The sequence below is a fragment of the Sphaerodactylus townsendi genome, linkage group LG02 (genome assembly GCF_021028975.2).
Source record: "Sphaerodactylus townsendi isolate TG3544 linkage group LG02, MPM_Stown_v2.3, whole genome shotgun sequence".
Taxonomy (NCBI): domain Eukaryota; kingdom Metazoa; phylum Chordata; class Lepidosauria; order Squamata; family Sphaerodactylidae; genus Sphaerodactylus; species Sphaerodactylus townsendi.
Window position 1 is genome coordinate 48,336,282 of NC_059426.1, and position 21,803 is coordinate 48,358,084.

Below are 21,803 nucleotides of genomic sequence, written 5' to 3' on the forward strand. Positions count from 1 at the left end.
TAAAAACTCCTCTAAGAGGGGAAATCAAAGCCCCCGCTGGTAAAAAGAGGGGAGAGAGGGGGGGAAGGGGGCATCAGCAGCTGGCTTCTATGATGCATGATGCAGGTACCATAAAACAACATGAAGACCACTGTTATTACTGAGGGAACTACTTGATACAGCATATATTACAGTTCCAGGAAATGCATCATCAAATAGTAGCCAGGTTTTCAATGGAGAAATGCATATTACTGGAAGTGTTCTAAACATGAAAAATAATGTTGATAGTGGGTTGGATCCATTGCCTTCTGCAGACTTTGTATGAACGGAACAGCCTCATGCAAGCGTTGGGATATGATTCCTTCCAAGTAGAGGTTGCTGAGGAAAGCCACTTAAATAATCTGCACAAAGTCATTCTATTACCAGAATCACTGGATCTAATCCATATCTGTCTAATGCAGCTTTCAGTTATAAGATCAAAACAGGAGCAGGGTGCTTGCTTGTTTTGTATGTTTCAATACTGTGGTTCCTATGTAACCACAGACAAGATCAAAGAAGAACTGATGATACATAACATGAACCATCATTTCACTTCCGTGACTTCAACCCAGTGTTTGGGAAGGGATGACTAATATGGAAAGCACATAATTTTGATGTATTATTGTTTTGCATTAGATACAGTCTCTCTTGGAGGATGCAGCGGGAAAGAGTTTCAGTGCCACCCTGACGGAAACTGCATTCCTGAGTTATGGCTCTGTGATGGTGAAAAGGATTGTGAAGATGGCAGTGATGAAAAATATTGCAATGGGACTCTTCGCCCATGTGATGACAAAACAAAATTTTCCTGCAAGACCACAGGTACCCTGCTTTATAATATTTCACACAGAGTCTAAACCAAATGGTTTTACTAGTTGGATTACAGTGGAATCCCTGGAGCAGAAACATGTATAGCTGGATTTGTATACTCGAAAGAGTTAGTCAAACTCTTGAACTAGATTAGGACTGATATATAAGCTTCCTCCACTAGTGACAAAAGAAAGGATCACTTTGAGAATTCTAAAATGCTTCCTAATGTTTAGGTGCAGGCACATTTCTGCTTTGCTGTCTGGGGACTGCAGTGTGGCGTTCATTTATTTGTTTCAGCTTTTATGTGCTGTTTTTCTTCCCGGTGGGGACCCAAAGCAGGGTACATTATAAAATCTAGTCCAGACAAATAGAAGATGATAAAAGGGTTTTAGAGTGCAGGGCATGTTTCTCTTTCTCCCTTCCTTTTCAGAACCCCCCTTCCTCCAGCTCTAGGCTAAAACTGTTAGACTTAGAGCCAAAGTATTCTGTCTCAAGGCCAGCTCATGTTGAAAACAAGGTTGCATGCAAGAAATCCACAGGGCCAAGGCTCAACTATAAGGGCTTACAGTAGCTGGGGGGATGTCCCTTCCCTTCCTTGAATTTCTGAGCCAGCTCACTTAGAAAGGTTATCTGGAAGGAAGTATGAAGAAGCTCATCTACAGGGAGTTGGAGCAACTGGTTTGTGCATAAGTCCCCTCCACTCAGCACATTGCCGAAGTTATTGTGAAACATAGCTCTTCTTGCCTTATGTCACAACATTGTGAACCATGACAGCTTGTTGGGATGTTTACAAACATGGCATTGGAGCCTTTCCCATATAGAGGAAACATTTTCAACATTGGTAGTGGTAAAGAGAATAAATGTAACATTCCTGTGGTTCCATGGGGATGACTGGACTGCTGGATTGTAATTTACAAGGAAGGAAGGAAGGAAGGAAGGAAGGAAGGAAGGAAGGAAGGAAGGAAGGAAGGAAGGAAGGAAGGAAGGAAGGAAGGAAGGAAGGAAGGAAGGAAGGAAGGAAGGAAGGAAGGAAGGAAGGAAGGAAGGAAGGAAGGAAGGAAGGAAGGAAGGAAGGAAGGAAGGAAGGAAGGAATATAATTAGAATATATCTCAGTTCCAGTACTGCTTCTTTTGTTAAACAGTTTATGCCTAAGACCTATTTTATGCCACCTGTCTGTATATTTGTTCCCTCATCACTGACTCCAATGCCCATATAAGGCCCACTCCGCACGGGCCATTAAACACGGGTTTAGAATGGGAAAAAATCGGGGGGGGGGGCACTTTGCACAGATCTTGCCCCTAAAGCAAGCCTGCCCTGTGTTATTTCCCCCAAACTGGGTTTTTTGAGAATTGCGCTATTTACAAGTCTTTTGAAAAAATTGGGTTGCAGCCACTTGTGACAGAATGGCCGGGCAGGAGGCCCTTTATTCAGCTATGCTTTCCTTTTTTTATTTTGCGGCTTATATTTGCATAGTCATGCAGGTGCAGATGGTCATATTGTGGTATCATGAGATATCAGCAGGGCTATGGAGGTTGATTTGTGCATGGGAGGTAAATTTTTTAAAAATAGATGCGCCTCCATGCAAAGGCACAACAGCAACCTGCATTGTTTCCATGGGCTCCAATTGCTGCCTGCACGGATGCATGCAAATGCGAAAACAGGAAACCAGGTTACTTTATCCCAATGCAACCTGCTGTACATTTGCTGTGCGGAAAAGGCTTCAGTAGCCCTAGACAGAATTACTTCATTCCAATTGGTAAGACATCTTCTTCAGATTGGCAATGCCTGATACTGTGCTGTCCTTCTCTCTTGATTTCCAGTAGAGAATTTCAGTAATTGGAAATAGTTAATCCAATTGGCTATTGCTGCAGCTTTCTTCAGTGTTTAATAAGGCAAGCAATAAACCCTTGCCCTTTATTCTCTGTTCTTTACTGTATTTTCTCCCCTGACTCAGAAATAATGAACACTAAGAAAGATGGACTCCACCCTCCTTTCTTTCAGCCTTTCATGGTGCACACTATTGTGTTAACAGTAATTTTAGTTAATGGAAAGTTAAGTGATCTTAAATTGACATGGATTTAATTGAGCTGATTCAGAATAGATCTTGAGACAAGCTGATTAGAATTGGCATTGGTCATAGTGTGATTTTATACACATTTGCTCATCAGAGTCTCACAAAATTTAGCAGAGCTTAATGTATATAGATTGCACTTTACCCTAAGGTTTCAGTCCTATAAAACCTTAGTAGGGTGTGTCCTCTTTGCATGTAGTTGAATCTACTTCCAGCTTCACCTGCTTTAGGTCATCCATTTCTGGAAAATGATTAAATACTTCCTTTCCTGCAGAGCGGCTGATGTAACCAGAAGGCTTCTGTTTCTGTTGCATGGAGCCTCTCCAATATATTTTGCCACCTTATTGCCAATTCACATGTGTGCCTTTTTCAACATTTCTTTGATGATAAGGAGCCTCAGGCTAGGGGCAGGAATTTTGAACATAAATTAATTTGGTTTTACTTTGATGCAACAAGCATTTAAAACCAAATGGAAAAGTAATCATTGGATGGGTGTATGAAACCCTGCTTGAAATTGAAGGACTTAATCTTTACTGAGCTGTGCCACTACATCGTGTTTTTAACAAGAAATTGTCCTCTTTTTCATGCATGATCCCTTGTGTGCAGTTCTTCTACAGAAGGTTGAAAAGTATGTCAAGTGCAAATCATCTGTATAAATTCTGTCAATTAAAGCCAAAAGAATAGCAACACATGCACACATTATTGCTGCTCCCCAACTAGAATAAGCAAAAGTTGAAATGGCTGAATTTGTGGGTAAATATGGGGGGATGGGATTCAGAAGAATCCATAGATAAGCATGTGGTGCAGAGCAACTAATATATTATGTGATTGCAATGTCTGTTAATGAATGTATCTAATTTTAAATTTGCCACTGCACAATGTGAAGGAGATACATTTTCTTTAAAGTGTGTATTAATCATAGCAATCTTGGCAATAGAGAAGCTTTTTAACTCTCCAGTAATTGTATTGTTGAAGGCTTTCACGGCCGGAATCACTTGGGTGCTGTGTGGTTTCCGGGCTGTATGGCCGTGTTCTAGCAGCATTCTCTCCTGACGTTTCGCCTTCATCTGTGGCTGGCATCTTCAGAGGATGCCAGCCACAGATGATCCTCTGAAGATGCCAGCCACAGATGCAGGCGAAACGTCAGGAGAGAATGCTGCTAGAACACGGCCATACAGCCCGGAAACCACACAGCACCCAAACTCTCCAGTAATTTCTTTATCAACAGTGGAAACCCCTCTCAGGTATACGTGGAGGCATAGTGGCATTTGTGAAGGAATGGTGCTTAATATATAAGAGAAAGCGATTCTTTTGTGGTGCCTGTATTGGAGGGGAAGGGATAGGTTGGAAGCAGGGGGGAAGCCTGTTAGCCAAAGTGAAGACATCTGCCATTCTTTAACCATCTCTGCTGACAGAGGCAAAGACAAACGCTCTGGAACCTACAGCTGTTATCAGCGGGAGGGTGTTTCAGCGCAACGGGAGAATGAGGGATAAAGGAACCAAGCTGCGTGGCAGAGTCCTTTTGAATTTGGCTGAAGTTTTGGCAGGGGGAAATACCTATGCTCCGCCGTCTAGGATAATCTGCTAACTTTTAATGGCATCCTGTTATCTGTCCTGTTACTTAGGATTGTTCAGGCAGCCCTTCTCACATAGTGCTGAGGAATACTAATGATGACATTTAACTTGTACTGAGAACTCTACAACAATTACAGATGCCCTATCCAAATTACAGAAGACCCTATTTTACGCGGCCCTCCTTATCTAATTACAAATCTACCTCCCACAGCTGAGATTGCCAGGATTTGCCAAATTTTGGACCCCCTTGCAATGTACCATGGCTTGACTCTGTGAGAAGCCGGATACGGATGGCTGGATCGAAACTGGTAAAGTGGTGAGCATTCCTGGGCTCAAAGTATTTTAGGAATCTGACCTCTGCCCAGGAATGCTCCCCAGAATACTGCATAGCTTCCTGTGGCACAGGAGCAATGGCGTGTAAGACCCCATCCTGGTTCTTGTGACACAGTCCCCTGCCACTGGGGTAAGTGTCACTTCTCTAGTGTCAGTGCCACTTTGCACAGCACTGGTGGCACAACCCTGCTGCCACTTCCAATGCAGCTTTAGCCCACCCCCCCTTTGGACTGCACAGTTAGTCACAGAACTAATACATCTAGCTTTCAGGAATGCAGAACTACAGTATAGCATAGTGTCATGCCAATTAGGATTCAGTTCTGTGCTTGCAGTCATAAAGATTGACTGATATTTGCTTTTTAAGTAGTAATTTGTTCTTGCACACATGTGAACTCTATTAATAAGCTAAGCTCTTGAGAAATGATGACAATATTTCAAAGCAGCAATAGACAACCTGAGAATCTGTTGTGAACGGTGGCTTAGGAGGAGAAAAAAATCAATTTAACCATAGCTGCTGCTTCTTTTCCTTGTGGAGTAACTTTCAACCTTTCCATGTTCTGATCCTGAAAAATACATTCTCCCCTCCACTGCTATGCCTTCTATTGTGCTTTTTCCTTACAACTCTGCTTTATGGTATCAGCAACACATGATTAATTTGAAGTACTGATAATGGTTCATTGGTAAAATGAACATTTGCAACAATCTACATTTAACTCTACATTTCTCAGTATCCTGTAATGCTCTGGTTCTTTTGTATAGTGTTGTATAGTGTTCCAGATGCTGACTGGATTAACAGTAACACACACACACACACACACTTCTACTGTCCCTAATTACGTCTGTATGTATGTGTATTAAGTACCATCAAGTTGCTTCTGTCTTATAGCAACCCTATGAATAGCAATGAAGTTAAACAACAACAACAACCCTGTCAGCTTTAAACAAGAAAAGACTATGGAAACTGCATGCCTTTGGATATTGGGAAATACAAAATGACATTAACTTATATTTCTTAAACATGCCTGCTAGCAACAATTAGGCTGTTTCAAATGGAATTTTAAAAACAGCTATAACTACTGATAAATGGAATAGTGTTGTTTCTGAAATACACAGAATATCAGATATGCTTCTCACAAATATGTTTACAATATCATTGTAATAGTTTGTACAATACAATTTTTAATGATAAACATGAACATAGGTTTTTGTATTCATACATCTTTGGTCTGTCACTGATCTTACAAGATCTATGTGTGCAATAAGGGCTATTCTTCAGATGTCATCAACCTCTGTTTAAATTTAAACTTCTGTTTAAATAGTTGTAAACAGATGCTAGTAAATATTTGTGCCATTATTTTATAAACGATAGTGATCTTAAGAAGAAAAAGAAGAGTTTGGATTTATATCCCACCTTTCTCTCCTGTAAGGAGACTGAAGGTGGCTTACAAACTCCTTTCCCTTCCTCTCCTTACAACAGACACTTTGAGAGTGCCTGTGACTAGCCCAAGGTCACCCAGCAGGAATGTAGGAGTGCAGAAACACATCTGGTTCACCAGATAAGCCTTTGCCACTCAGGTGGAGGAGTGGGGAATCAAACTCGGTTCTCCAGATTAGAATTCACCTGCTCTTAACCACTACACCACGCTGGCTGTCTTAAGCCACCTTTGATCATTAAATGTTAGATGCAAAAGCAGTTAATGAATAAAGTATATTATCAGGAATATACAAATATATTGGTTAACAATATTCGGTTCTAGAAAAAATCGGAATATTATCTTTATAACAAGGGATGACTTTCAAGATTACATAAACTGCAAGTATGTTGAATAGTTGAGTGTATTATATATGGAAGTATATCAAATCATATGTTAATGGTAACATTTCTTAATTTCAATATTTGCTTCAATTTACCCTTAGTCACCACCTACAAATTGCTTAAGTACAATTGATAATGACTAATGAAATTAGTGTACTACAGTATATTCTATAGATGGAGTAAGAAATGTTAAAACATATTCCTGATTAATTAAATGAGTTTAACAAATGGGGACAGAACCCAACAAAGAACAAAACTTTTTTTTGCTGGCTGGCTCATTTATTAAAGTAAGTCAGTTTAATGAAACATTTGCAACAAAATGAATGCATTTAGAGACACAGTCTATTATAACTCTCCTGCATTTATATTTAACACTTTTAGCTGTAGTATAAAGCTAGATCTAGATTTTAATTCTACCCCAAGATATCATGAGCTTTATTGAAAAGTGACAGTAAGCAGCTTAATGTCACCCACCTTTTGATACTAGGAAAGGTGGAAAGCCAAATCTCTTACTCCATCATGCATGATTTGGTCTTGTGCAGCCCCCTCCAAGAGCTGGGTGCCTGGCCACTGTACCCAAAGAGACTTCCTGGTGGCGTGGGGAGGCTTGAAAAGTGAAAAACTTTCCTCACCACCAAGAAACCTTTATGGGACTCAATAGACTTATGCCACCCAAAAGGGTGGTGTAAGTCTGAATTCCTAGTCACTAGCATAATGCCACAAATGGCCAAGAGGGAGCCACTAAAGTTTTCTCTGGCCTTCCATTGTCATGCTGATGGTGGCAGCAGGGGCACTAGGATGCTGGTACCACATTCAATTCAGTCTCCTAGCACCGGGGAGAGGGCACGGCAGCTACATGCTGGCAAAATTGCTCTTCTGCCAGTGAAAGTGCCCAAGGGAAGGCAAGTCTACTGGTGCAGCTGCATGCCACTTTCACCAATTTGTCCCCTCTTTGGATGGGGCTGTAGATCTCATAAAACTGAATGAATTTTGAAGAATTTGGCTTTCTATCAAAATATGAATAGTGTAGTGGTAGTCAGAGTGTCATACTGAAATCTGGGTTACCCAGGCTCAAAATTCCTGGCACAAGGCTTATTGGGTCGACTTAGCCCAGTCTAAAGAGCAGCTGCGCCTAACATACGGCTGCCATTGCAGGAGGAAATGTGACCCAGCAAAGGCTGTCTGCCCGGTTGTGGGCAGACGGAATGGCCTCCTTTTCCAGTTCGCACATGCACAAAGGCTGGGCAGGGTCTGCGCCCGGCTTCGCACATGCGTGAGGGCCGGATCCTGATTGGGGGACATGCTATCACGATTTTCGCGAGGGCACGTCATCAGAGTGGGCCAGGCAAGGCCTATATAAGGTCCTGCCTCGTGGTTGGGGCCCACTCTGACCCTGGATCCCCGAGCATTTCCCACCCACCCCCCGAGCCCTTTAATTCAGTTGTTGTTAAGTGTAATTTTCTTTGCCATAGCCAATAGTGGGTTATGCATGGGGGGTGATCCACTGAAGGGAAGCTGGGGAAGCACCTCTTTTATTGCACCTCCTTAAGAGGTCAGGGTCAAGCAACCTGATGGTTGCGGTGCCCTGTGGAGGGCTAAGGTGCTTGCGCCCCTAGCAGGGGTTGGAAGGGGGCTCCAGTCATGGGCACTTCGCCAGTCTGGAATACCTCACTCTAATTTTTCTGCTATGGTATAGATTCTTCCAGCAGGCAGGCTGGAGGAACTGGTTGACTCTGGGGGACAGCACTTGGGCTGCCCAGAGGCTGGGATCACCTCCCCATGCCGTGCCATTTTGCTTTCCTGTGCTTTCTGTCAATAAAATTCTTTGGTTATGGCCAATTTTCTTACCCACACAAAATGTTGTCTGGTGTTTTATTCCAAATTGCGGATGGTTGGTTAACCTGAGCAGGAAGGGCCACACATCTGCCCTCAATCTACCTCATTATCTCCAATTAATGTAACCCAGAAGGTTGTTATGAGGGTAAAATGGAAAAAGAAGAAATGTTGTTTGGGTCCTTTTTAAAGTGTCGGTAATGGTATTAACACTGAAAACAGTATATTAGGTACCATTACGTTTTACATTCATGGCCAAAAATGTTTTACAGAAATGACTACTCAAATATCACATGATACATAGGTATGTTTATATGTATATGTCTTATTTTGAATACTACTATATACTTGTTCTCACCAGTTTTTCTTGCTCCTCATTGCTTTTGCGATATACTTGTCGACTTGGCCATTCTATAGATGCTTTTTGGGGATATGCTGCAGTTCTCTTACTAGACAGTTTCTAAAACTGAATATTCAAAAGTATTTTACAGAATTTAGTTCTATTGCACTGGGTTATTTTAATGTAGAATTGTCTTGGAGCCACCATGTGGTTGTATTTAATAACATATTTATTATCAGGGTTATATTCAGAACTGTTGACTGAAGGCATTGCAGACAGAATTTATATGTGTATTAAAACTATCTTATTTTTAAAAACTCACAATAACCATAGAACAAAGAATGCAGCTTAGGTAGTGTCCACATTGCAAAAAAAAAAGCCTATTATAGGATTCTAATTCACAAATCATTACATTCATCCTAATGTAATCAAGACTTCCACAAAAAAGCTTAATTGTAGGTATTTTCTTTTAAATATTAATATGGTACTTTTGCTAACATTATTACAAGGTATCTAATCTACCATAAGATAAATCTGTTATTACTTTTTTTCATTAAGCTAAAAGGAAGTAAAGTAAAAATATTTGCTCTAAAAGCTTATATAGCAATAAAACAGATTAAAAAGGAGGTAATATGCTATTATGGGAACAACGTCAGATCACTTTGGGTTGTGGCCAGTTTACTTGGCAACTGCATTTCCCATTAGCTTTCCACTGTTCTGGTTTACACAATTAAATGGAACCTTATTTGCGCCAAATAGGATGGCAGACTTGAAGAGAAGAGAAAAGCACCTTAGAATGAGTTTAAGAAAAGACTAGTTGAGAGAGCAGAGAACAAATATCTATGGAAAGGAGAAAATAACAAAATAGCTGAACTAGGAAGAACCAAGGAAAGCAACTAGCTTTCGAAGCAGAAAAAGTCAGATCATCAAGTGAAAATCCTGTACCAACAGGTAATATCTAGTGTAGAAATGCCACAATTCTGTGCCTCAACAAAAGCAGGATTTTGAAAGATGGGGGCAATGATATGGCCCAACCATGTAGAGATGGAAATATTTGTAGTAATTATGATTATTTGGCACTGCAGTTGGATTAGAATCTACTTCATAGAGTAATTGTGAGGATAAAATGGTGTGTGTGTGTGTGTGTTTGTGTGATGAGCTGCTCTGGGTCCCTGTTGGAGAGAAAAATGGGTTATGTATAAAATAAATAAAATCACATTAAACAACAAAACACCAGTGAATCAAGGAACTTCTTTGATAGCTAACTTCTAGCCAGAAACCAGGTGAAATGGGTGTGTTGACTTTGGAAAAACGTTGAGCTCCTCAAGGAACTAGAAGAAGACCTGCATTACACAAAATCTGAACTTAAAGTATTTAGTTGGAAACTGCCATTGGCTATCTATATATGAATGCAGAATAGCCCCTTTATGTTGCTACAAGGAAAATCCTTTGCTTTGGAATATAGAAACCAGTTTAATTTCTGTACTAAGTATGATGGCTGTATTTGGACTGAACTTTCTTATTGAAGTTCAGCTACCGCATATACTTGTGTATAAGTCGACCCAAGTATAAGTCGAGGCACCTTGTTTTGCCATAAAAACAGGGAAAAATTATTGACTCGTGTATAAGTCGAGGGTGGGAAATGTAGCAGCCAGCGGCACAGAGCAGGGCGCCGCCACCACTCCCCCTCTGCCCCAGGGACAAGACAACCGCCTTTCCCCTGGGGCAGAGGGGGTTCCCTGCACAGAGCAGGGTGCCACCGCCATCCCCCCTCTGCCCCAGGGAGAAGGCAGCCGCCTTTTCCTTGGGGTAGAGGGGGTCCCCTGCACAGAGCAGGGCGCTGCCGCCATTCCCCCTCTGCCCCAGGGAGAAGGCAGCCACCTTCTCCTTGAGGCAGAAGGGGTTCCCTGCTCAGTGCCCCTCGCAGCACCTCCCGTGGCACCCTCCCCACCCTTACTTTAATAAATGGAGCAGGCTTGAGAAGAGGCCTGGGAAATGTAGTTCCTGGGAAATGTAGTTCCCAGCAGGCCATTTCAGCCTGGAAGGGAACACAGGAAGGCCTCTTCTCAAGCCTGCTTTGAGATGAATAACACATAGCAGTAATGCAGTAGGAAAAACAAAATACTAGATATTCGTCTGAAGGTTATATGTTTTAACACTCAAATTTATAGTCTCATATGAGGAACATACATGTAGAAGTCTCCTTCTAGTGTACTATTTTTTGTATGAAAATTGATATTAACGTTTGTGCATATATTTTAACTGTATTTTTAATATTTTTTATTTATTTGTTTATTATTGCATTTTTATACCGCCCTCCCCCGGAGGGCTCATATGAGCAACCACTGTAACATATGAGCAACCACTGTAACATCTGTGATGGTAGTCAACTTAAAACACTCTCTGAGACAGAAATTCCACAAAGTGCAGCAGAGGGATGAGCCGACAAGCTGGTATTTCTCAATTTAAAAAGCCTACCATAATTTGATCACTCTGGAGAGAAAAAAAACTATTATAATCAACTCTAGGGCATTTTGGGCACAGGCCACTGGGTGTCTTACAGACCAACAGTAGACTACAAAATCCCAATATCCCTGAACAATTCTGGGTAAATTATTACACAAACCTATTTCATGGTTGCACATTTTCTTCATGCAAAGTAAACAAGACAATCCCATCTGATATACCACCCTGGCCTCTGGTTGACAAAGAAGAAATTATATTAATAAAATCATTGTCTGATATTAGCTTCACTGGCAGAAAAATACGCAAGAATTGAAAGGAAAAAATTATATGTGGCTTTTTTAGATCTAAAAGGGGTGTTTGATACTATTCCTGAAGGAACCCTTGTGGAACAAACTTCACAACATTGGAATAGATTACATACATACATATCCATACATAAGCCTTTAATGGCATAATCAGAAGCAGATACATAAATAGAGAATAAAAGCAGAAGGCCCCGCAAGGACCATATCAAATACATGCTACTGGGAGCTCTCAGCTATCTCCATAATAAAATTAGTGACCTCTTCACAAAAACCAGGGTCCAGGTTATTCAACAATACAGACAACCTAGTAAGATCAGGCATAAGCATAAGCATAAGCATAAGCATTTTATTGTCATTGTGCACGCACAACGAAATTAACAGCAGCATTCCTCGATGCACACAATTTCAGACTCAGGCAATCAGGCAGTCCAGATTGAAAGAAAGAATATAGAGTGGTATATTTAGATCTTATTTTATCAAATCTGGTGCAGTGCAAGAGTTGGTGGGCCAGAGTTTCGACCACATTAGATTTGCAGCTGCATAGCCTTGCAGATTTATCTAGGTTATTGTACCTACCCTTTAGTAGGGCAGAGGGCATAACGTTAAATCGCGCAATGGTAAGGGCTCTCCTTGCACGTGTGTTCATTAGGGCATAGAAGTAATAGGCCATACGGCTCTGCTCAAATGGGATTGAGAATTGTGTTGGAGATCAGGTTCGTTTGGCTGCTAGATGTAAATTTGCAAATTCCAGATCTAAAAGCCAATCTCTAATCCTATTGTACACTTCTGAACAGGACATTAAGTAGAATGATTCAATAGGCAAGCCAATGTATATGATCTTTCTCTTGATTAGAGAGAACCAAGGGTTAACCTGCGTGTCCTGTAATATCATTAAAACAAAGGAGTGTTTGGATGGCAGATAGTGGAGACAGAGCCAGAATCTGAAGGCTCTAAGCCATGCTTTATGTTCCAGGGTGTTTTGCCCCAGTTCTAAACACAGGGCTGCATAGGGGATGCAGTTTGGAACTTCAATTACTTGGTGGAAAAACTTAGACTGGGGAACATTCAGAGCATGGTTCACTGTTTGAATCCAGATGGGGACCCCATAAAGTAGTTGGGATTCAACCTTTGCATTGAACATCTTCAATGCAGCCGGGACAAATGAGTGCCCTCTGCTATGATAGAAGCGAAGGAGGACAGAGTGAGGAATAGATTCATGCCTTCTTATGTTAATGCAAAGACTATATTCCAACACGACTTGCCAAGTAAAATATAACATCTATGGTGACCTAACAATAAAGATCCCTGTTAAAAAAGGCATAAGATAAGGTTGTGTCCTTGCCCCCCATTTATTCAACTTATACATTAACGATCTAGCCCCCTACCTGGAAGAAACTGATGGTCTACCACCAAAACACAACTCAACACCGTTATTCATGTATGCTGATGACACAGCAATCTTAGCTTGTATGACGATTGGCCTAAGACAATATTTATTAGCCTTTATTAACTATTGCCAACAAAGCAATCTCATTATTAATTTTGAGAAATCAAAAATCGTGGCCTTTGCAAAAAGATGGCAACAACACACATGGAAAATTGATAATGCACCCATAGAACAAGTAAAGTGCTTCAAATATTTAGGGCTAAATTTCTATTACAGCCAGAATTGGACACAATATAAAGCTTAGGTAATAAATCTGGCAAAATGTGCATCATCAGCCATTACACAATTTTATTTCCATTAAGGGAACCAGCTAATTCCAGTGGCAGTTCAAATGTTCAACACCAAAGTATTACCACAACTTTTCTATGCAATACCTGTCTGGATACATGCATTTTCCACTGAAATAGAGCAAATCCAATTTTGGTTTCTCTGTCCACTAGTATTCCTATCAAACTGTGTTACATATTTTACCATCTGCACAAAAACCAACCAATGGCTACTGGAGACCAGAGCCTGGATTATAACGATCAAATATTGGCTCAGGATTCATTTCCAAGCTTCAACTCCAAGTTTAATTTCTTAAATGTTAGAGGATACCCACCAATTTGATTGACCCACAAAAATTTAGAAAAAAAATCATCCATATTGGAATTTATCTGGACTCTTTACTCCACCTAGATGGAAGTTCCATCTTGAGGATAATTGAAAGAAGATTGTATGATCATGAGATACAGAAGAGAATCCCTGCATACCCAAAAATATTTTCTCCATGTCATTTTGAAATAAAACCAACCTACAGCTTCTGCCCAAAGTACCAAACAATTTTAGACAATCCTAGACTCAGAAGAGCATTCATGCAAACCAGAACACTCTATCCTCAGCAGTCTTAGCTGGCAGATTCCAGTGAATTCCATATTCAGAAAGACTCTGCATTTGTGGATGCGGGACCCGATTCCCAATCTCATATTCTGTTGGACTGTCAACTTCATAAAGACTTAAGGGGGAAATTAATAAAGACTGTAGCCGCCTTCTACCAGAGACTGAACCAACCTGAACTACTTCATTTCTTATTGATGGACTGCAATTCAACAGTTACTTTTGAAGTGGCAAAATTTTTATTAGTGGTTTCTGATCAACAGTTACCTAGTCTTACTAATAATGCTAAGTAATGACTATGATTAATGTCTAACAGAGACTTGGGTTGATTCCTCACTGAAAAAATGGAAACCGATTCAAACCTGCTTGAAAATAATCAGGAGCTTTGGAGCAAGGATTCATGCTCCCCACTGCAGCTTTTACCCCCCCACTCCTAGTCACGTGGCAGCCACGCAGGCGGATCAAACGTGCAATCCCCTGAGGGGATCTCCTGATTGGGTGCCGCGTTGTACTGGGGCAGGAATTTTTTTATCTTTGCTTGGATGGATCCATGTCTCCGTGAACATGTGCAGAAGAACTGCATAGGGACGTGAAAACGGGCGATTAAAACAAAGCCCTGTTTCCCTGTGCCTTCGTCTGCAATAGTTTAAGACGGTGAATGAAAGATAGACACAAGCATATAGAGTTCCCCATTTCATTAAAACAACTTGTCGCTGGCTGGAGTTGAACCAGCAACCTTTCGGGTGGCAGGAGAATGGTCAACTAACTGAGCTATACAGGCAATGCTGATTTTTGGCAACACTCAAGGAACTGTGCTATACAGGTAAGGCTGGCTAAAGGCTGAGGAAACTGCTAGTTAAGTCTCCCTGCATGAGTGGAAACAGAGAAATGTAGCCATGTTGATTCGTCTGTGTTGGAAAGCAAGGCTTACTGCTGCCTTGCTGTGTATTTCTTTACTGAGGAAACCAACCCCACGTCTCTACAAATAGACGTGCATCTTTGCTCCAAGAAATAAAAAAAAAGGCTGCGTGTGTATCCCGCACAGCCCACTGCCTCCTGATTGGATGGGTGGCTCCACGTCACTTGCAAGGGCGGGTAGTTTGAACCCAGATTCACACACTTCTTCTTCCCCACTTCTCCACATTTGCCACGTGTCTTTTAAAAAGCTCTACATTGATTGAGGTCCGGGAAAAGCGCGCGCTAGGGGGGAGAAGTAGCGGCGGAACCTGGTTCAACCGGAACATCGTGGGTAACTCTTCCCCAAACTTTCTTAGCATGTGCTTTTTGCCCAGTAAGGAATTGATTTTGGATGGGCTGAACATTATTTTTAGTGTAATGATTTTAACTATGCCATTAAAGGTTGTCTTGACTGTTGTGATGGCAGTGACACTTTCTTTGAGCCACTATAATTGTAGAACTCTTAATGTTGACTGCGTTCTTGCTAAATTGACTAATCTAACAAATAGTTTAATAGCTAAATCCTTCAAAAATGTGTATCATCTGGTTGGGTAGGTCTAGGGTACAGGGGTAGCTGCATTTGACAGAGTCCCATTCTCTGTAGTAGACTGGGTTAGGAGTTTATGGTTGCAGTTTGGTTCATTCCTTAATCTGGACAAATGTGTCCAGGGGTGGCAAAGGCAGTATTTTATCACAGAGGCCGAGCCCGCCATTTGTTCAGCTCTGGCCTTGCCACTATGATCCATCTAACAGCAACTCCAGATTAGATTAGTGTCACATTTTCTACATAGGGCTGCTTTTGAAGATGTTTTGGAAGCTTTAGGCCATTAAGAATACAGCTGCTAGATTGTAGACTGGAATATCTGGTCTGCACATATAACACTAGTATTTTGGCACCTGCACTGGGTTCTGATCAGCTTCTGGTGCCAATTCAAAGTGTTGGTTTTAACCTATAAAGCACTGAACAGTCTGGGACTATTTTACCTGCAGGATCACGCTCCCAGTATGACCCCCTCACCTCTTTCCATCGTCTTGGTAGGGCCTTTTACAGATGCCTGCTCCACAAATTGCCCATTTGTCAGCTACTAGGCAAGGGTATTTTCAGTGGCTGCCCCCTGTGTCTGGAACCAGCTCTCTGAAGAAGTTTGTGCCATGTGGGGCCTTCCGGCATTCTGTTGAGTATGCAAGACTGCTTTTTCTCCTGTGACTTTTGGCTAGCGTTACAAATTGGGGAGCAGCCTAGTTGCTTTAATCCTTCAGACTGGCTTATCAGATTAGTGTTTTAATGAGTTTTATTGTTTTAAACTTACTGTATTCGTTTTATTGTATTTGGATTCATTATATTTTAAATGTTAGCCTCCCTGAGCATCCTGTGAGGGGGAGGGCACAGGGTACTAATTAGTTAATTAAAATAGACTTGCATATATCTAAGGTGATTTCATGACAAATATGTGAACTCTATGACAGATTTAAATGCGGCTTATTCAAGTACCCTTCTCGAAATGGAAATATGTTAATTGCTTTAAACATCATTATATATCTAGCTATTGGGAAAAATCAAGCAAGGTTGATTAAAATTTACCAGCACACAGTGGTTTAGACTAAAAGTAGACACAAATAAACTCATAATATTTTGCACCTGTTGTTGGAAGTATATTTCATTTTTTAACTTTGATTTAAAGTAGGGAATTTTAAAGTTTGGGAGAAGAATTTTGAAAAAGAGTATTTTTAATAACCACACAGCATAGACTTTGCTTTCCCCCTTCAGTGGTAGTGGTATATGCCCCCTTGGGGGGGGCTGAGCAGCTTCTCAGTGCTTCTCAAGTCACCAAAAGGCAACATCATGTGCTCTGAGTGATCTCTGAAACAGAATCTCATGTTGTATGCCCTACTTACTGATCTATATGGGGCATCCTGGCTGGGGTTTAGTTTCTGCTGCATTTCTTGTATTCATGTTATTCATCAAAAATTGGGTAGCCAAATTTTTCTTTGGTTGTGATTTGCCTACAGACTATGCTATGGCTTTTACTAGCATAATTTTCTGCTGGTTCTGAAGACCATTTCTGGGTTGGGGCAGTTTAGGGAGTCGACTGCTCCCAGGTGCACCTCATTCCCCACTGCATAGCAGCTTGTGCCAGAATTTCTCCAGGCCATTGCCACATTAAGTACGAGCGGTCTGTAAGTTCTATGAATTGAGCACCCAGCAATTTTTTTTAAAGTCACTTAGCAATGATATGGGGGCCTGTTTCATATCAGGACCATTCGGTGGGGGAGAGGCAGTTAAAGCCTTCTGCAATGCCACTTGCCTAATCAAAAACCCAGTGTGGGTATGCTGTTTGTTCTGTTTTGAAACTGTGTGTGTGCTAGTATCAAGCACACATTCAATTTCACAGTGGAATAGATAGTTAGCCCTGGTCCCATTTTTGATCAATAGTTCTGGAGAAAGGCTTAAAAGTACCTTCCCCTTATGTTTCATTCCTGATTTGAATCAATATTTTGAAGAGCTGCTATGAGTTTTTTAAAAGATGGGTGATCTGCACAGTGTATCATTTAGTTAGATCATGAGCTAGACACTGTGGGAGATTTGAGGTTGTAATGTTTGCTGTAGATAATGCTTTGAAATACAAAGCTAAGTTGTCTTCAACATATTTGCTCATTTTATGAAGTGCCATTTACTAAAAAAAAGGAACAAGAATGGATGTTTAGGTGATGATATTGGAGTATTTTCAAACTGATTGTGTTTATTTGTTTCTCTTCTCCCAGGGAGATGCATTAGTAAAGCATGGCTGTGTGATGGAGACATCGATTGTGAGGATCAGTCTGATGAGGAAAATTGCGAAGGATATATGTGCGGACCACCAAAATACCCTTGTGCTAATGACACTTCTATCTGCCTACAGCCTGAAAAGCTCTGCAATGGGAGAAGAGATTGTCCTGATGGATCTGATGAAGATGTGCTTTGTGGTACATCATGTTTGATCAAATTCAGATCTATAAAGAAAACAAATGTTTCCCATATATACCATATAACTGCACTTTCCCCTTGGAAATATCCATATTGCCTAAGCTTTGCATTGTTAAAATTGTTCGTTTTACATTTTCATTGTTCATCTTTTTGTGAATTGTTCAGATTTCACCAAATATCTTTAAAATGCATTGTGTTGAACTGTATAATTCCACATATTCCAATAGTGACTGATTGTAATAGAATGTTGTGCTTTACAGTCAGTGAACTGTTCCATATTTTCTCATCCTTTATGGAGTTCATTGTGGCCTATTATGGATGGAATACTTTCCGTGGAGCTCTTAGCTGCTCAATGGGGCTGTAGTGTGGGCTCCTCATGTTGCTCTGTACACATGAGAGGACGCATTACCTGCCTGCCCTTTGCTGAAATCTCCACGGGCCTCCACTTTTCCTGGTTCTCTTAAATCTACCCATCAACTCCCTCTTAAAGGCACAGATCTCATCACACCCGATAGCTGCAAGATAAAGGGCTGTAATTGCAGTTATATTGATATTGTAGCCCCTTTTCAAAAATAATCCCCCCAAAAAAGAAAGAGGCAAAACTACTCCCTTAACCACACTCTGCTGAAGAAGCAAAACAAGTCTTAGAACTGATATCTGCCCTCCCACTCCACATACTTCCTGGTTTCAAATGCAATATAAAGTAGTGATTCTCTGTTTATATCGATATATCAATATAAGAAATAACAAAAAATGAAGTAATAACCAATCTGAAAAGTGGGGAGATGTACACAGGAGTGGGAGGGAGTGAGAGGGGGGAGTGGAGGGAGGATGTTTAGGGTAAAGCTGTGCTCACTGGTAAATCACTCTGGTAGAGAAGAAAATTAATGTTGTGCTTACAGTGGTGTTGCTTGGTGCAAGGAGAATGGAAATTGAAAGTGGGGCTTGTGGAAATACATCCATACAAGAAATCTTACTGTGATGGACATTCGCCCCTGCCATTCAGCAGACACCTGCATAATGGGCCTGTGTCTGAAATATCCATCTAAATATATTTGCTGCTTTATAATGGTAGATAAATGTCTGCAACTAAATTCAATAATATACCTGCCAGATAGATATCCCCCATCCTCTTTTCTGTATTTCAAAATGGCATCCATATGGTTGGAGCACTGAAATTATTCTTCCACTACCTTTTTCCAATATGTATTAATAGAGTGAACAGAGAAGTAGTTAGGAAGTTGAGAGCTGAAAAATACAGATGGATTTGTTTAAAGTAGAATCATAAATCTAGGAGGAATCAGATCATGGTCCAGTTAACCAGCTGATGCACACAAATAACAACTGCCCACAGAGTGATTATTCAAAGAACCAAACTGAAGAGGAATAAAAGTATTCTTTAGAAAAACACATCCAATACCCCCAAGCAACCGATTCAAATATTTATTTTGACTTCTGGGATGCATGTTGCATTTGGTACTATTGAATTTCATTTTTATTACTCCAATTCATGAGGACAAGTTTGTCCTCCAACTTGTTGCTCAAGAGCTTTTCTGTTTTCTTTTCTCCAGTCTTCCGGTCACTACATTTCTTACAAACATTACTGTATCATGGCTCTACTCATGAAACTGTGCTGAATGTCTTTTGATTTTATTTCAGATGAATGTTCACTGAACAATGGCGGCTGTAGCCACCAGTGTTCAGTAGTTCCTGGAGGTAGAATTGTATGTTCCTGTCCCCCAGGATTGTACTTGAATTCAGACAATAAATCCTGTGAATTTGTGGATTATTGTGCTAAACACCAGAGGTGCAGCCAAGTGTGTGAACAGCACAAAAATACTGTTAAGTGCTCCTGTTATGATGGTTGGAAGCTCAATAAAGATGGTGAAAGCTGTGCTAATATTGGTAAGTTGACATTTACAGTCTATTCACTACAGTAGAAACCCTTTTATAAAAGTTTAAGAGGATCAAAATAAGACCTCTTTACATTGGAAAAGCATTGTGAATATCTGGATTATCATGAACTCTTAAATGTTCATTAATTTTTTAATTTCTTTCAGGCAGGATTTTGGAGGGTTATTTACAATCTATAAACAATTACCATATAACTATAAAATTTGGCAGAGTGATAGATTAATACATGTATAGTTCATATTGATGACAGTTATAAATATCAAGCTTCTAGCAAGATCAAATCTGGGGATTATGGACTCATTATTCTGGTGTCTAAGGAAGCAGCCTTAAGTGGTGTTTTTATCAGAATGGATCTCACATTGGATTTGTTATATTAAGTCCACCTAGCTTTAGAAATGATGCAAACAAGCTCTTTTCAGTATAAAGAAGGCATATCCTATTTCACACACACCATTCACAGACTGAAAGGCAACATTTATTCAGAAACATCCAGCAGTGGTTGAGATAACCAGACCTGAAATACCCAAAGAAATCTTGCGAACACTGAAGGTGCTTTTAGTTATACAATCTTATGAAGTAGAAATGCACAACTTCACAAATAGCATACGGTGTTCTGGCTACTTCCTTTTTGATTGTAACAGTAGTAAATGAAGGTTCTGTTTTCTCCTTGACGTTATAGGGTTGTTCAAATGTAAATTGTTCTAACTTTTGTTGAGATCAATCTAGTAATGTGTGGTGTCTTTTAAGAGGCTTGTGTGTTCTCTGTGTTATCAGCGGAACATATGTTCAACTTTGGTCATGTTTGCAACAGGATGACTTCTCTTTTTGCATCTTCTCCCCAACACATCAAGGCTGCAATCTGAGATTAGCTAGCAAGACCCTGTGCCCACTAAAGCCAGCAGAACATCCTACAGATATCCCAGAGACTGCAGACAAAGACGACTTAAAATTAATGACCCGAAAGATCTTTCTCCTCCAACTTTTAATATGTAGGCTTATGAAGAGTTCTGAATAAGCTTGTACAGTGTGTTGTGTTAGTTTTACTGATATCTTTAAACAATTATTTGAAACCTTTTGTATTGTTTACTGCTTCTGGTGAGTGTCCAGTATTTAGGGCTGTTGCTTAAGTTGTCAATGACATGGTGTTGGACTCTTTTCTGAATGAAACTGATTCTGAAGAACAACAGTTAGAAAAACAATTGGTTACCATGAAAATTAGGGGGGAAATTGCAATAGAAATCTAAATTGATATGCTTATTGAACTTTAAAAAGTAAAACATATTGACAGATTAATATTTAGAGTTTGGCTATAATATATAACAACTGCCAACATTCTGATTTGCATACTCTCCATAATAAAATTAAATTATGTGGCAGATGTGATTTATCACCCTGTTTATGAAAATAGTAAAATTCATTTATGTAGTACATTTTTATCTTACCCTTCATCTAAGGGACTCTTGGTGGCATACATTGGTCTTCCTCCCTCAGTTTATTTCATGATAACTCTATGAGGTAGGTTATGCTGAGCGACTAACCCAAGATCACTCAGTGAGTTTCATGATAGAGTGACAATTCAAATCATGATGCTCCAGATTCCAGTGCAAAACTGTAACCACCCTTAACCAGACTTTTTTTTAAAAAAACCAACAATAGAAGTCCTCAACAGAACTGGGCATCACACAGTTTAGGATTATATTGTTAGTCTGCGTCTTTTATTAGCAATGTCATAGTTTATAAATGAGCAGAGATTATATTTGAGCTTTGCTTAAGGAAATCTATATATATAAACATGAAATAACCACTGACTGACTGACTGACTGACTGACTGACTGACTGACTGACTGACTGACTGACTCATCAAAAGAACCCAAAAACCACCAAAACTACAAAGTTGAAATTTGGCACACCGGTTCGTTATGTGCTTCAGGTGCTTGCTAAGAAAGGATTTTCCAAAATATTCACTTCAACTCTACTTATTAGATCATATAGATTTACTGTTCAACTCTGGCCATCTGCACGAACATTCTAAGGGTGACAGTTAAATGTCCTTCAACATGGTATTTTTGATGACTTTTG

General features: G+C 40.2%; 1 protein-coding gene across 1 annotated transcript in view; it reads left to right on the forward strand.

Moving 5' to 3' along the window:
* The window catches only part of LRP1B (LDL receptor related protein 1B), a 353,740-nt gene that overhangs the window by 91,037 nt on the left and 240,900 nt on the right, over positions 1-21,803 (forward strand). Inside the window, exons 15-17 of the mRNA XM_048484494.1 lie at positions 655-837; positions 17,609-17,809; positions 19,470-19,715. Of these exons, the coding sequence (XP_048340451.1) occupies positions 655-837; positions 17,609-17,809; positions 19,470-19,715 (630 nt within the window). The remainder of the gene's footprint in view (positions 1-654; positions 838-17,608; positions 17,810-19,469; positions 19,716-21,803) is intronic.